This window comes from Apteryx rowi, unplaced genomic scaffold (genome assembly GCF_003343035.1).
Source record: "Apteryx rowi isolate R43461 unplaced genomic scaffold, aptRow1 scaffold_440, whole genome shotgun sequence".
In the NCBI taxonomy this organism is placed as follows: Eukaryota; Metazoa; Chordata; class Aves; order Apterygiformes; family Apterygidae; genus Apteryx; species Apteryx rowi.
The window spans coordinates 22,843-40,222 of record NW_020450695.1 but is presented as its reverse complement, the minus strand read 5'-3'; the positions used below and the strand labels follow the sequence as shown (position 1 = coordinate 40,222).

The following is a 17,380-nucleotide window of genomic DNA, read 5'->3' as shown; positions in this document are numbered from 1 at the left end:
GCAGAGCCTTTCTGAGTGACGAATTTATGGTTTGATGAAAGTTACTGTCACACAGAGACATCAGAGCTGCCGATGCTCTTCACTAAGAAATTGTCTTTTTCATCAACCCACAGAAAGTTCTCTACCTTGTAAAGCAGAACTGTTCCTGTGGTTACTCTCACATCCTGTTCTAATAAAGACTTGGTTCACAGCTTTCTTCCCCCATCACTCAAAGGCAGCAGATTATTTGCAAACATGTTCCTGAGAAAACATTACTTTCATCTGGTGTTCTTCTACATGTTTTCAGACTGCTCACCAGTTCAGGAAGAGGAGCAAGTTTTTCCGAAGTCATCTCTGAGTTAACCAGCCGAAGGAACGGGTGCAAACATAATAGGATTCTACTTTGTTTGTAGCCTTGCTACCTAAGTGCACAGAATGCGTCCTTCTGGCCCTGGTTACCTGGCCAATTTCAGTGAAGACTAAGCCTCTGGGCTGATTAAAATTAATTCAGTGAGGTGAGGCAGCGTTCCCCAAAGACATTATGTTTTCAAAGAATGCATGTAAATGTTTTGGAAGAAACAAAAACGTCTGTCTGTTCCCTCACAGGAAGAAAGGTTACACAACATGTTCAAGCCTTATTAGGCACTAGAGGGTCCATACAGGAGCCATGTCAACTCCAAGAGACTAATCCAGAGTAAGATGGGCATCATGGTTGTGCTGCTCACTGAGCAATAGGTTCAGTTACGTGTGTAATGCTGAACTTAACACAAATGTAAAACGCTGTAGCCGAAGCTGCATTCTTGGAAGAATATGTTGAGAGAAGCCAGACACTTCCCGCACTTCAACCTAAATAACATGTTCAGAGCACCCCCCAGATGGGTGACAGTACAGGTAAAGGTCTGCCACAGCCTCAGGGGATTGAAACACCCAGATACTGCTAAATATCCTAACCACTGGTGCGTAGGCAACTCTTAACCTCTCTTACTCCATGGTGCATTCTGGTTTTGTGAATTTAACTGTAAGATCTTTTTCATCATAAAGATTTCTCCACTTCCGAAGTACTGCCAAATCAGCACATAAACACGCTCTACAATACATGCTGCCAACTCATGACACTCATTGGTGCTACCCTGAAATACTCAGTCTGTTCGGCATAGGTTTCTGCCAGTGAATCAGCCAGCTAGTGGAGGCAGCCTAGGAACTGCCAGCAGAAGATACAAGTAAGGCAATCAAAGCAGAGGTAAGTTTCTTCTGTATATATGTTCATGGTCTCTTCTTTCTTGCCTGTCTCCAGAAAGATGTGCAGCCTTGGTTTTGTGCAGTTGCTTCCGAGAGTAAACAGCTTGTTTCCTCCCTGATCTGTAAGCCTGTAAGCTATACATAGAAGCGTATATTTGCTGTAACTTAGGATAGGAAGAAACCTATCCTAAAGGTCCCTGTTTTGACCTGCACGAAGGGGAGAAAAACAGCAACTGAATGTTTCATTTTCCACTATTTTGTTTTCTTCAATCTGAGAACACAGAAATTAAAGTCTCAGTATTCCAAAAGTGTGTTTAAATTGGCCATTCTGCTCTTGCAGTTTCATGCACATGTATGTTTTGTTAGTAAGGCAGTAGATTCTCATATATGTTTAGCCACAGATGCTGCTCTGGTGCTTGTGTTTATCCCTTAGAGTCTACATGAAATAAATTTTAGAGTGCCTAAAGCAGAAGGGTAGATTGATGACTTTCTAGAGGGTTTGTGGTTTAATTTCATTAAATCTCAAAAGTCCCTAAAGAACTTGTATGGGTGTGTCTATCTGTCCTTTTTTTCTTCCAAGTACATTGTTTTATGACAATTCACTGTATTCAATGCTTCCTTATGACTTCATTTCATTAGATAAAAAGTGTAGATTGCTGTTCAAGGCTCCTATTTTCAAGTCTTTGCTTCTGAAGTTTAAGGGAGTAGTGGCCTGCCAAGCTAGGTGTTACTTAGCCTGCTGTACCTAATTTGAAAAGCAAGTACCTGGAAGTCCATGAGGAGGGCTAGCTAAGTTAGGTGATAATAGACTTCACTGAGAAAAGCCTGCACTAACAAGAGGAATAATTTAACCTCCACATTGCCTCACCTAGTCTTGACAGTGATTCAAAAACAAGCTGATACATCAGCAGAACTTAAGTTTTCTTCCCAAATGAGATTTCAGGTGCAGAGAGAGGGGGGCATATTTTACTCCCATTAGAAGAGTAAAACAGCAGAAAGCAGAAAACAGTGTTGTACTAAGTATGTAGCTGGGAGGATTCCTGTTTTGACAACAAAAATTAAGAAGTATTTGGCATACAAAGGGAGTGCTGCCAAATTTAGTGATGGGTGTTTCCAAACTATGTTTCGTTCTACTTGTCTGATGACTCAAGAGGTTTAACTTCTTTAATTTTGTTCTGTCAAATTTAAAGATGAAATTGAAAACCAGAAAAACTGGGAGCTCCCTGTCCTATAAGGAGTTTTAGAGAATGCAAAAATCTCTTGGGCAACCTCCCTCACGCCCACAGCTCCTGCACATCTTCCCATTATTTGTAAGAGAATGCTCTCCTACCTTCCCTTGATCTGTATCTCTCTTTCCAAGCACAAAAAAATTCATAGAGAGGCATGTCTTCTCATATCAGATGTCTTATGCTAGAAGCAGACTCTCAAAACATGTGACTGCATAAGAATTTCTGCCCTTTATTAAGAATTGGCTTCTCCGCTTCTGGTGGACCTATCAATGAGTGGTTTCCGAAAGACTTGTTTCCTGAGTCTGTTTAACTTCCTAACACACATTGTAATACAGACAGCGCTCTCTACAAAATTCTCTCACAAACCCTAACACCCAGCCATGCATACTGTGGCTACTATGAAGCTATTCGTATGCTGATTAGCAGGCTAGTTCATGCTTGTGACTGTTCAGCTGGTTACAGAACATGTAACAGCTGATTTCTGCCTTCCCCTCAGCAGGGCACTACCCCCAGTGGACACTGCTTCCCCAACACACACTCCCTAGGAGCTCCTGGGAACCCCATTACCTTACAGGCTTGTGYCTCACTGTTGAGCTTGCTAGAAATTTACCAGTGACATCAAGAAGTTAATTACAGGATGGACAGAAAGGTGAACTAACATAAACACACCATGGTCATATAAACACGCCTTTTCCTTCTGAGGAAAACAAGCCTACAAGAGCAGTAATGTCCCCATGATGGTGAGGCAGTCTTACAAGCAGCCTTCGCGAGCTGAAACCTTACATCGCGTTACGCATCCCTTTTGTCCCACAGATCCTGTTGATGCACATTTTTAGGTGGCCTGCCTGATCTTGAAGGTCCTTCTCCATCTGCAGAATGACTGTGACTTTTCTCCTCATAGCCCCCATTCTCTCCTCACTCGTGCAGACACAGTGTACAAGAACTGCTAGATGCAAAAGGGCTTTTCCAGTTACGCACGGGCCTGAGCTTCAGGATGAATCCTCTTTGTACAGTTCTTCACACTGGAAGGAAAAATCCTATCCCACCTACCTGTAGCTGTCTTGGAGGCAAGGAAGGTCGTCTTGCACTGAGTGTTGAACATGGCAACACTTCTCTTCCCCTCCAAACAGCTTTAGCTGGGAGCCCCACACCCAGCACCTCTCTACGACGCGCAACCTGCCCTTCCCTTTTCTAGGAAGCCTCTTGCACAAAATTTGCACGTTGACAAAAATGCCGGGGAGGCACACAGAGAGCAATGTTTCTGCTCTGATCCACTAGGTTCTAGGGAAGAAAAAAAAAGAAAAGAAAAAAGACTAAAGCCTTGAAGGAAATCTACCATAGGCAGAGTCATCGTAAGCTGGTGCTAGGCAGACGCTGCTCTGCAATTTCTGGTCAGAAAAGCTTCCCTGTGGCCAGCAGTCAGCCCAAGAAACCCAGGAAAGGGCACAGTCTTGCCTCCACCTGCCCACGACATAGATTTATAACGGGGAGAGCCATTTCTGAGACAGAGCAGATATAGTCCCGTGCCACAAACTGGCACTGATCTCACACAAGCACATTCCCCAAGCCCATTCCACATCCTCCTGGAGCCCCTGACTCACTCACGACCCCCGTTACCTGGCCTGAGCTGCACACCATCCCTCCTCACACAGGCACTTGTTTCTGTCAGACCCTGGGGGAACACACCCTGGCTGGCCTTCAGGAGACTCCCCACTTAGTGCTCTTGCATTGCACAGAAAGACCCCTTTTCTAAAGCAAGGAAAACACACGTGCATGTGCTCTTTCACACAGCCCCAAGATGCGGTGCCTCCTTACGCTGCTGTGCTTCCAAGGAATTGCCTTTTCGGCAGGATTCCCCTACACTCTGAACTCAGAGGAAATCCAGAAAAGGAAGCTTCGCAACCCCGAATGCTTCATGAATGTTGTAAGTTGTGTTGCTGTCTCTGCCTTTCTTTTTAAAGCGTCGGTTGCACTAGCAGTACCCCTGTGCCATCACTAACAGTCTGCGTTAAGACACCGAAACCATTTCTAACTTTCCCCAACCTCCCTTTGCCAAAGCAACTGCATTAGAGTCATGACTGCAACAAGGGCCAGCTCTGAACGTGCAGGGGACAGATGTCACCCTTGCACATTGCACGAGGACAGGCACAAAGCACTGGAACAGAGAGGGCCTGCTGCTACTTTTCACTCAAAGGACAAACAATTCCCCAGGACCTGCTGAAGGGCTCTTGGGATCTGGGCTACTGAATTTTGACCCCCAGCAATGTCACTCAGTCCAGGACTGTGGCCAGAGCACATGCTACCCAGCCCAGGCCAGCCCAAACTGAACACCAGCCTTTCCCTGCCTACATTTCGGGTGAACCCCAACAGATACATGAGGAACAGAAGCCTGGGCTATGCTTGCAACCCCGAGTCTTCGTCGCACAGTCACCCTTCCCAACGCGCCTTCACATTGTCACGCCTGCTACTGCAGGAAGAGTGGGAGAGTGCGATCACGGCAAGAGGACAGAGTTCCTCCAGCAACGTGATAGGCAGCACCAGCCTAGGGGAAACCATGGCTTTTTACCTGAACAGTCTGAGCTGCCAGAGAGAACATCACCTTAGCCGTGGAGGCAGCAGCTGGTTTCTTGTCTAAAGAGAAGCTAACAACCTGTTTGCTCAATACAAGTGGCAAGGGACGCTGAACCCCTTCTTCTAACAGTAGATTCTCTCAACACAAAGTAACACAAGACCCCATGCTCTGACTTACCAAAGCTCTCCCCACGGCACAGGCAAAACTACATGTAGGTGGTCTCAGGAGTTCCTTCAACTAACTCGCCTCGCCTTGCCTATGTATGCCTTGCCTAATCATGCTTTGGTAAGAAAGCACTCCTTATGGATCAAGACCACATCGTTTGGCATTAATCCAACACAGATCCTGCCACATGTTTACTCTCCAGAAAGGCACAACTTGCATCAGCCTTGCACAACACAACAAACTATTGCACTTGCATTTGCTGAAGGAGATAAGACTGCCTCCTCTTAGGAGGCTGCACCTGTACTCAGTGAACCTCGACTTTTCTCATTCCTTTCCCAAGTCACCACACTTCCCAGCAAGCAATGGATCCATTCATTCCATTTTCAGAGGGGCAGTTCTGGTGAGAATGAGCCACGGTTTCAAGCTCTGTAATGCACTGAAGGCTGAGCCTAGTCTAGTGCTACCTCCCTGCCTTCCTGCATATACACACCTGCTTCACACAGTACAGCTTAGGAAGAAGATGGTGCTGAAAGGCAATTCTGACATTTCTGCTCTGCGGCAGACACAATCAAGGAGTCAATGCAGCTGAGGACTGCACTCAGGCAAGCAGGTTAGTCACCCAGCGCAGTTCCTATTTGGCACATATGGAGTCCAACTACCAGCCAACTACCACCTAAACAGGTCTGGCTACCCAGCTACCCCCCAAAACAGAAGGCGGTCAACAAGACCTTTGATGAATCTTTCACAAGACCGGTAATGTTTAACTCTCAGCCACAGTCCCCATGGCCAGCAGCCTTGCACTACTGTCCCCAAACAGCCCACAGCCACACTGGCCAGCTTGTTGACCTTCCAAAATAGGACAATGCAGTTCTTGGTATTTCTATCTGAGAGACACAGCATTAAAGACCACGCACAAATCACATCACCCAAGCAAAGCTACCCTGCTCTCACTGCCTTTTGCATCCTCCAGCCTTCCCTTCATGGCTACGTTAGAGGACGCACCCGCTCTTCCCCAGGAGGGAGGGGCATGGGCAAAGCTGTGCTGTGCTGTCCTGTCCTGCAGGAATCTTTTTAGGGACCCTTCCCACCAGCACAAGGTGCAGCAGAAGACAGTAAGCTCCGTGGTATCACATTCGCCTTCCTGGCCCTTCCTCAGCTCCTCCGTAGCCGAGTACCTTCTTGGCTAGCTTCGCATTCTGGCACAGAAGCAGCCTCCAAACAGACACCTCCTTCTCCACCCACCTCTACACTGTCAAAGTTTGTTAACAAGCTCTCCTTTGGCTTCCTACAGAGTGAAATTATCAGATACCACGGGTACCCCAGTGAGGAGTATGAAGTTACTACTGAGGACGGATACATTCTTCGTGTTTTCAGAATTCCTGGCGGGAGGAACAGTCAGAATACAGGTGTGTCAGTTACAGCACATAACGAAGGTCTGGGAGCCAGCTCTTACATGGGTCACCCATCTTTCACCTTTGCACATACAACAGCATGTTCCACACGCTTCAGCTGCAGCAAAAGCACCTAGTCAGGAATTTGGGCTGAATTCTGAATCCATCTCAAGTCTGCACCTTCAGTGTCTCTGTCCATGGCTCCTTTGAAAATCTTCTGCACCAACCCAATTCTCAAAGTAAGAGTAACCAAAGTTAGATCAGGATTCTTGTGGTCTTGTCCAATTGAATAGTGAATAGACCTAAGGTCAGATACACTTCTCTGAATGAATTATTCTTTTTCATCCACATACTGTTCTAACATTTCTCAGCTGCAGACAGATGGTTTCAATTGGGGGACCTGTAAGTTGCCTTTCCAGAGCAAAAGGACATGAGACTGGCCGATTCTGTACTTTCTTTATTTGCTAGTTCTGACATAATACAGTTAAACTGCTTGCATCGTATCAGATCCTCCAGGTTACTCAGCCCAATGTCTATGCCTAGTTCTCCCATGAGCTTTGTGAAGTAAGGGTTTAAAAACTCTCACAGACTAAACTCTACACTCCAATCTTAAATAGACTTAATTACTGCTCCAGTATAAGAATACTTCCATTTTTTTCAGGGCAAAAGCCTGTAGTCTTCCTACAGCATGCTTTTCTAGGAGACTCTACCCACTGGATTTCTAACCTGCCCAACAACAGCCTCGGCTTCATCCTAGCAGATGCCGGCTATGATGTCTGGATGGGAAACAGCCGAGGGAACACTTGGTCTTCAAAACACAAGATCCTTAAGCCTTCCCAGAAGGAGTTCTGGCAGTTCAGGTACTCTGTGGGGGGAGAATTACTCAAGGTGGCAACTCCCAGGGGACTAGATAACTTCAGCCTGATGGTTTTTACCTAAAGCAGTATGAAAGCAGGGTCTGTATCAGCTGAGGAGAGAAGAGAACATGACCAATAAGGATACTCCCTAGTACTTACAATTGGGAGCAGTGCCTGGGGAAGAGATTTCAGAAAACAGAAAATGAAAGGGGATGCTGAGGAAGACAGAGGCAATGCTGTGAGAAGTACAAGAGCAGGCTGCTCAGCCTTGTCTCAAAATCTCTTATCTCTCACAGCTGATGTCAACTGAGAGAGAAATGTGTTTTTTAACCCATGCTAGTTAGGCCCTTCCCCAAGGGCCACAGCTAACATACAAGGCCTCTGGCAGCCTGGTAGCGCAGCTGCATGCTTCCCCCCCTTTCCCCATGTCACAACAAAGAATCCACATGAAGTGTGCAACCTCATCTTTGAATGGGTTTTACCTGGTGCCATGAACAAAGCTGAAATCCAGTAACTCACACTGTGATAGCCAACCTGTCCATGTGTCAGCTTTTTGTGTTTCTCCTCTGTAGCTTTGATGAGATGGGTAAATACGATCTTCCAGCAGAGCTGTACTTCGCCATGAATAAAACTGGACAGAAACGTGTATATTACATTGGCCACTCTGAAGGCTCAGCAATAGGTAAGGTTAGAACAGCTCAGGGTTCGCACCCATTCATGTTACAATGTAATCAGTAGGCGGGTCTCCCCATTGGCTCAGCTAGTCTTCTTGCCTGTGGAAAGTTATTTAAGGTAGAAGCATCTTCTGATTTGAGATTTGCAAAATACGTAAAACTTTTCTAAAACCAGCTTTGTTTATCAGAAATAAGCAAAGAAATGTAATAGCAAATCCAAATACAGTTCCACCTTTTTAAAAAATTATAGAGACATAAAAGCCATTATTTAATGGGTACTCCACGTATGACACTGGACATTTTTCTTAAAGTCTCAGTGACAGGAATTTTCATTAAGTTTAACTTTTGTATTAAGATATACAATTCTTTTCATTATGAATTGGAAGGAAAAATAAAACAACCCCCTCCCCCAAAACAGCGCACAAACTACTTAATTTCAAACAACAGAAGACACAGAAAAAGAACCTCAACATTACTAAGTCACATGACTTAATGCCAGTTTTGCAATTTAAAGCATCGTTCATGAATGGTTCTAATTGGCCACATTACTGTTTAAAAACATATTGCCAGAGACTGAAAATTAGGAAGAACACTAACAACTTCCTTTCTGTTAGTTCCAACCTTTAAAATGAACTTATTTCATAACTTTAGAATGCAACTAACTTTCCTTCAGCATCAACTGAGATTTTCTGATGTTTATGGTTTATTACTAAGATCCATGAATGGACAGTCATTGGTAAGGAGCAACTGCCCTTTCATTACAATAAATTACCTGGAAAATAGAGAAAGAAATGTGGGAAAAGCATATGTTGCCACATCTCCAGATCTTTTCTTACTTTTCCTCTTGTAAGAGCTTTTAAAGACTCTCACGTCCAAACTAACCATTTAGGCTGTCTTTAGCTGCCTTTGACTTAAGTGATCAGTTGAAAAAACTCAAAGCTCCCGGTATTCAGGTAATTATTCTTTTACTTCATGGAGGCATAAACATAGGTAGTCCTTTAGAGACTACAACCTGAAAACTCATCATTTTATGACAGCTTTGTGAACTTTAGAGGGAATCTGATCGTATCATAAAAATCTGACTGATATATCACCTACAAAAACTATTCTGATAAAGTCAATGTCCAGACGTCCCCTAATCCTCAGAATGAACTCTGTCTCCCAAATAAAGTTCATTTCAGGACTTAGCATCAACACTTTCCTTAGGCAAAACATGCAGCACAGACAAACATGGCCAGACAGACAATGGGCTACTAATCTAGTCTCACTTCTTGTTTGCTGCCTACTGCTTATTTATTTATTTTTGTCTAAGGAAGATCTCTTCACTAACTTGGGCTGTCTCTTCTGTGTTTGCAGGGTTCATAGCATTTTCTACATACCGTGAGCTGGCTCAAAGGGTCAAAGTGTTCCTTGCTCTGGGCCCAGTAGCCACATGCACACACAGTACGAGCCCTTTGATTAAGATAACAAATGTTCCTGAATCACTACTCAGGGTATGTCATTTTTCCTCTTAAGAGGCCCAGTGCCTGATTTACCTTCACAGGGTTCACTCAACCTGAGCAGAAATGTTTCCAAAGGGGTGATATGCTGATATTGAGTTCAGGAATAACCTAGTGCACTTGAAAAATATATCCTCAAGTGCCATGGGGAAGGTACTGGAGAACAGAAAGATGGGATTGCAGCAGCAGACCCCAGTGAAGTAAGAGACTTGTGAAACTGGCTTGTCATAGGACTTTTGCTGTTACCTAACATAGTGCTGGCTTCATGCAAGAAGAGCCAAAACAGATCTGCAATTACAGCCCTGGCTATCTCTGGGACTTCATATATGTGTGAGCACTGAGGTCACTGTACTAGGAGAAGAAGGATGGCTACCCCCAGGATTGATACCCAGTAATACAAGGCAGGAATGATATATGGTGTGCTCTGGCAAAGAATACATTTTAATGAGTATCGGGAGCGCAAACCATTTCAGCAACCTTAGAATATTGAGCTAAGAGTGTAGGCTATTAGACAACAGCAAGTTTCCTGCATTAAATGCTCATGTAACAAGAAAAAGAAGGAAAAAAAAAGTGTTGTACTTTTCCCTTCCTTCAGCTAGTATTTGGCTGGAAAGGAACCATGCACCAGATTGAATTTCTGAAAGGACCTGTGACACAGCTCTGTACAAGCCTGGATAAGCTTTGTGGCTCTATACTCTCTTACATAGCTGGGGGCAGCATTCAAAATCTGAACACGGTAAGCATATGCAAGAACACTTTATCAAAGCAAAGTTTAAGTAATTTTGGAAATTTCATTTGTGCACTCTATCCTTATGTAGTAATCATCACACATGTAAACATACATAAAACAACACAATACTCAATAGACTGAGGGAATACAAGGACACTGTATAGTTTGAACAGTACTGAATAGGACTAAAGCTAATGATGTGACCAATAAGCAGGCACATTCAAATCACAGGAAGAAAGGACTGAATTCAGTCTGGAGCCTAGCTGAAACCTCTTTTAGGCCTGAGCTGAACAAATTTTGGCCATACACACATACTGTTTAAAAAGATCCAAGGGATTACGGAGTGGGACTTCTCAGTAATACTTCTCAGTAAGTTCCTAAATTCCTTCCTAAGCAAGTAGACGCCATAGTCCTCCAAACACTGGAGGAATTAAAGAACTGGGAACAGCTGTTTCTCTGCCCACATTTTAAACTACTTGCACCAGAACTTGGTTCCAAAGTACTACCCAAAGGAGCACATTCCCATTTTTGTTCTGGGTCCTGCTTTGTCTTTCTAGTCCTTCCATATCTCATACATCTGTTTCTCTGGTGGTTTTTGCTCTCTCACACTCAGATTATCTAACAAGCCTCCATGCCCCATAAAACCCTACCACACATGTAGTATCATTATGTATGAGTAGGCAGTCCATTAACAATTATCCCCTACTAATTAAGCACAGTGCTGCTCAAGGGCATCAGAGCTAACCTCAGGCCCTGGGAAATGGGAACTGCCTTCCTAGTGAACTCCCCTGAACTTCTTTTTCCATCTGATTAATCACTAGCATAGGAGACACTCTGCAACTTCACTCTTTCGTCAGTGTCTTCCCCACACAAGCTCTGCCAGCCTTGATCCACCTGGGAACTGAGGTACCACATACTTAGCATTAGAGCACCTCTTTCCTCAGAACTGGACCCCCACAGCTCAATCCACAACACAGAGAGCTACAGAACGTCTTTGTATGCACCTGAGTGTAGAATGCCTACAAACGGGATTCACAAAGCGTAGCACATCAGTTAGAGGAGACAAGAGGGACAGGAGAGTTGTCCCCACACTTACCAACATGTAGATACTGCAGTGTCTTAAATCCCCTTTACAGTGGGCATGGCCTAAGCAATGCCCATTACTGGGATATCTTTGAAAACCTGGGCACATTTTTCTCAATCTATAACCACTTGTAATAGCACATACAGGAAAGTCATGAGACTCCAATGCCCAATACAGAAGCAATTAAAGGCATAGCAGCCCTTTCAAACAGTAGAGCTAAACCATCTTTCTTGATTCAAGCCACTAATGTGCTTCTCGGGGCAGGATAACAAGCTGGAAGAGGAATCTAAGGAGACATTAGAACATCTCCTTAACAGAACTAGAAAAATTCAAGTAGAAGAAAAGGCAGTCTATATGGGGGTGTTTTGTAAGCTGGCTTCCTTTGGCACCAGGAGCAAACTGAAGAGTAAGACAAATCTTCAAAAGACTTAGAGATGCATGACAGTTGAGTGTGAGGTTACGATTCTCCTTTGAAAGGACTGGAAATGGTTGGATTTTTTGTTTGTTTTGTTTTTTTCCTTACTGTTGCTGAACCACATGTTTCTACAGTGCTACTATCTTTATGGAACAGACTCCCTCTCATGGAGAAAGCTTTGCCTGTAGACATGTACCATTAACCAGCTATTCCCAAGTCTGCCCCTCAGTTTTCCATTTGCTATTTCAAGAATATCCTGTTAAAGTGGGATTTTTACACAGACGTACATTACTCAGGTCCTTCACAGTTTTATTCTGTCATAACATTGGATCCCTGCATTTGTAACATTTCTGCTTTCTCTTCAGAGTCGAATAGATGCATACGTAGCACATTCCCCAGCTGGAACATCAGTTCAGAACATCATTCATTGGCATCAGGTATAATTGCGCACTGACATATAAACTGACTCTGACTATTGCTTTCTACTCAGCTGGCAGCCTACAGGGAAGTCCAGAGGCGGTGGTTCTGGGAACCTGCCCAACACATCTTCTCACATACTGTCGTGAGCACCTGCCACAGAGGGAGTGCTGTTTACCTCCGGCCAGGGCAGGACTGAACTGAACCTTCAGTATCAGGCACTGAGATTTCCCTGTGGCACATCGGGCCTCTCCATACTAGCCTCTAGCGGCTTCCAGCCTTCATCTTTATTGCTGAAGACATTTGCCTTGAAAAGCTGCAAATGAACTCGAGTACAGTCTAGGCACTTGGCAGGCACTAGGAGGATAGCGGAAACTTGGGCAGCCAGGGGATAAGCCAGAACAGGGAAGTGATCCAGGTTAAAGCTTTCCCCCAGAGAACTAATTGCAACCTGGATCAGCTCCCAGAGCCAGTTAAACACACAAATGCTTCCACTGGCATAATGAGAAAGCGGGAAACTGCCTTATGCCACTGCCAAGTACAAGATGAGCAACAGTGTTCTATAGGGAGGCTCTTAACAGCCAGGTTTTTCCAAAACCCTCTTCATCTTTCATGCCAGTGTCTAGCTCCTGGAGTCAAGTTCCCTAAAGGTAGGTTTCTACTTATGCACCAGCAGACCTGAGCTTGTTCTGATTGTGCTCTGAATCAGACCAGGGAAGAGAACTCCAGCCCAGAAACACATCACTGCACGTGCAGAGCACTGGGTCCAAGGTAATTGCACCTGCAGAGCCAGGATCTATCTGCATACATCCCATAGGCAGATCCCCCATTTCTGCCAACACTTAATATGGTATTAAATATAGGTGTGCTCCTGGGGACACCCCCAAAAAATTCCCAGCAGTCAATCCCTCAGGATACATCTACTCAGAGCTAACAAATGAGGACAACCCATTGACAGCCAGTAGCTTTACAGCCTGTTTTGCCAGCCTCTAACAAGGTCAAGCGGCTACAAAGCAAACACAGATACAGTAGAACAGAAGAAAAAAGCAAGAGTAATATCCCTAGCAGGTTTCTAGCACTTTCTCACTTACTTGAAGCCTTGAAGTCAAGGGTTTCTAAATCACGCAATCCAAGCCAAACACTACAGGAATAACTCAGCAATAACCATCCCATGATGTTCTCTCACCCTGTATTATACACAGCTGCTAGAAAAAAAAAACAAAAAGAAAAAACTATTCATCAGGTTTCAGTAACAAATAAAACAAAAGAACAAACATATGTACTCACCTCTTCATTCATCAGTCCTGCAGAGCAGATTTCATGTCTTGTAGACAACACATACTCAAGGTGGCTAATGTCTAGTATCCAACGTCCTGCCTCAAAATTGCTCTCAAAGCACAACACATTTATAGCCAAAATCTTGTAGGAATTATGGAATCTCTGGAAACGTTACCACTACTGTGAGCACACCAGACACAACTGACAGCCAAAAGACAAGATGTATGAAGACAGAACACACAGTACGCTAGACTAGTAATAGCCCCAACAGCTTCTAGACATCCAGGTCCTCTTTCCAACAGGAAACTTGTACCTAGCCACAGGTCAGGATGGCAAGCCCAAGTTTACTCAACTAAGTCAAATAACATTTTAATAACAAAACATGCCAAGGGTGGTGTCTGAGGATCAGCAGGGAATGTTAGCAAGGGGAAAGGCAATAAAGCCATTCACCCTATGATCCGTACTCATTACTTGTGGAAACCTCCAACCACAGTGAGGAAAAGGTAGGAGTCACTCACAGTTCAGTGTCTGAGCATTGCATTAAATCACAGGGAGGAAACTGGCCCCTGAACTCTGCTCTCAGTCTTTTAACACTTTCATTGTATCTGTTCTTGTTGCAATATTAACAGCTAAGGCATGCAGACCGATTTCAAGCTTATGACTATGGCGCTAAGGAAAACATGAAGAAATACAACCAGGTAAGACAATATGGTTTTCTTGAGAACTCATCCTTGGGTTCTGGCTAAGAATAGAAACTAAGAATAGAAAACTTCAGATTTTAGGACCCGTGACCTCACCTGCTACTGAGAGGAGAAGAAAGTGGTCTGAGATAGATAATCTTTCACTTGAACCTAATACGCATGAGCATAAAAGCCTATTCATAGGCAAAGCATAGGGAGTTCCTTGTAGACAGCAAACAAAAGCTGATTTGGGTTGATTCTGTCTTCCTTACTGATGCGGGGATGTGTCCCATGACAGGTCAATTTACAYGCCATTCCCAAAAGACAAGACCCACACTYAAGTCCTGGGACTGGATGAGGATGGAGCAATAACTCTTCCCCAAAAGTCCTCAAGGTCTGCCTTTCAGTTAAGGGAGGAAATGGATCTCTTACCTAAGCTATGATGAGCTCTCCAATCAGCTGACAATTGTTTGATTTTTAATCAGCACATTTGACTTACTTACAGCACCCTGTTCTGAATCAGGGCAGGTGGCTTTTCATGGGCAGAAAGGCTCCAAAGATATATCTGACAGTTTCACACATGCCCATGATCCCTGAAACCGTCTAATGTCAGATTATAAATGGCCAAAGTATTTCTTGCTTCTTGCTACTTAAGTCCCAAGCAGAACAGCTAAGCCCTTCAGTTTCACTCCATGCCCCCAGCAAAACCTGAAGAGCATCCCAGGCTAGGTGGGGATGGGACACATACGAACAACAGCTCTGCAGTCCTTGCTTGATGAACACAAATACTGCTCTCTCCATAGCCCCACCTCTCAAGGGCACGAGCAGGACTCATACTGCAGCACGACGTGTATCCATGCACTATGGAGGGGCCGAGGAATAGGACAGATCATTGTTCTTCACAGTAGACAAGGAATGGAGTAGGGGGAAATAAACGCTGGGAGGGCGGGCTTGGTCCTGACTGTTTTCCTGTAGTGAGGGAGGGAGGGAGGGAAGCAAAGAGATGCTTGCACAGAATCTTTTCTCTAAGAACAACTTCTGGCATGACAGCATCCACTTCAAGTCTCCTCCCTTCCTTCCAGTCTACTCCTCCTGTATACGAGATAGAGAAGATGAACACAGCAGTTGCTGTTTGGAGCGGTGGACGCGACAAGTTTGCAGATACAAAAGACACGGCAAAGCTACTTCCTCGGATCACTAAGCTCATTTACCATGAGGATTTTCCTGATTGGGGACACCTAGATTTCATCTGGGGCCTTGATGCAACTAAGAGAATGTATTTGAAAATCACTGAACTAATGAGAAAAAACCCTTAAAGCTTCACAGAAGGAACTCATCCATCCAGTAAAAGCCCTCAAAGACTTCTGTTTAGCAGTAAGGGTGATTCCTGGGGAAGGGGTAAACACACAGTTACACACAATGGATATTGGTATGGGGGTTACAAACCAGTGTAGACTGGTTTGTATTTTCTTGCATTTCTAATAGTTTTAGGTTTTCCACAGTGCTACAGTATTTAGGTGACTGGTGTCTTCCAGAGGAGTTTGAGGCATATAGGAATGGCTGCTGAAAGCATGAAAATATTTCAGCACACACTTCAGGGATCACTTAATTTGGACAGTTTTTACCTCTACAAGACTGATTTTCCTAAGCCTAATCTCTGTTGTTCTCTTGTATATCTTATGTACCTCATAGAAGTATTATCCCCTGAAAACACAAAAATGGGATTTTCTCATTTCTCTACTGAAGTACTGATGACCTTTTTTTAAATTGAATCATTTATCAACTTGACAGAGAGCGCAGCCTATTTTTTTCTCTTCACATTTACCAACACTGTCAAGACAACCAAGAGACCTTTAGTCACAAGAATCTGAGTATACAATAGGTGGCTTCCAAAGACAAGGAATCCAACCTTAAAAAACAATGTCAACCTTCCTGTTGGACACATCCAAATATTCTCCTGTCTTTTACACCCAAACATCTACCAAAGGTTTTTTCATGCACTCTACACCCCCAGATAAAGAAACCACAGGTGTTTTGTGCTCATGACTTGGCAGCTGGGGAATGAGGAGATGCAGATCCATCAGGCAAGCTGCACTCCGAGCACCACAGCACCTACCTAAGGAAGTATTCTTGATACTGGCCGTGAAATTGTTGCAAGCTCCCCGAGATACTGGCTTTGACATTTACATAGTCCTGTTTTGACCATTCTTTCTTCAAGGAATTTCTGCAGCATGGGAAAGTAGTCAGTTATTTTCCCCTTTCAGGTCCCTAGCCCAAAGAGATAGCTTCTTCATTACCTATGTGAATGCCTCACATTACTCACCTACAAGGTGATCTGGTAGGTAAAAGAGTGCCTGTTCCCATGTTACACCCAAAGTGTTCATTATTACAGGTCCAGACAGGTTAGGTTTGTTATCTGGGGTTTTCTGGGTGGGGCCTCAAGCTCATATTAAGGAATCAAGACCCCTTCCAGTTGAAGTCAGTATCCAACACCATGGTGACACTCACAAAATGTATGTCTTACACAATATAGGAAATGTACTAACTTGTCCATGCACCTGGTCTAGCAGCCTTTTGCAGTGCTGATCATGACATCTAGCCTCTGAACCTATCTCAACTTAAACAAAATGGCCAAAACTGTCAACAAAAATAAAGATTCATTAGACCAAGGAAGCAAGCTGAACAGAGATTTGAAAGCATCTGAAAGGAGAATCCCCTTTAATGTCACATTACTAAAATTAGAAGGTGCCAGGCCACCTTAATACATTGCCTACCACTGCAGGTTTTCTTCTTCCTTTATTCTATTCAAGGAAAGGCACCCGAAAAATTTTATTATTTTGGCATATGCACCACCTGCTGTATACACTGCTCTGAAAAGAATACTATAGTGTCCAGTCCCCTGGGGATGATGCATCTGGCTCCCATCAATAGCATTTCATACATTGATTTTTTTTCTCCTTTAGCATCTTATTTACATTGGAAAGCTATTCAAGAGACTGACTTCTCTTCTGAGCCAAAAACATGTTTCAATTATTATTTCTTAATGCACTAAAGGGACCTGGGAACTGGCTTTCTTTGTGATCTCCAACAACTCATTCAATCTCTTCTTACTGTTTCTTATATTTAAAAAATAAAAAATAAAAAATCCTTCCCTGACTTCCCTGGCAGCAA

General features: G+C 43.9%; 1 protein-coding gene across 2 annotated transcripts; it reads left to right on the top strand.

The window, feature by feature from the left end:
• The first annotated feature begins 4,156 nt into the window (after positions 1-4,156).
• LOC112971442 (lysosomal acid lipase/cholesteryl ester hydrolase-like) lies at positions 4,157-15,525 on the top strand. Of its 2 annotated transcripts, none has more exons than XM_026076869.1 (9): positions 4,157-4,371; positions 6,476-6,590; positions 7,237-7,435; positions 8,005-8,114; positions 9,463-9,599; positions 10,201-10,341; positions 12,200-12,271; positions 14,159-14,227; positions 15,292-15,525. In XM_026076869.1, the coding sequence occupies exons 1-9, from the start codon at positions 4,246-4,248 to the stop codon at positions 15,523-15,525; spliced, it is 1,203 nt and encodes a 400-aa protein (XP_025932654.1). In that variant the 5' UTR covers positions 4,157-4,245. The 2 variants fall into 2 exon arrangements, with proteins under 2 accessions (XP_025932654.1, XP_025932655.1); XM_026076870.1 differs by having other exon boundaries at positions 9,463-9,603; positions 10,205-10,341.
• The last annotated feature ends 1,855 nt before the right edge of the window (positions 15,526-17,380 follow it).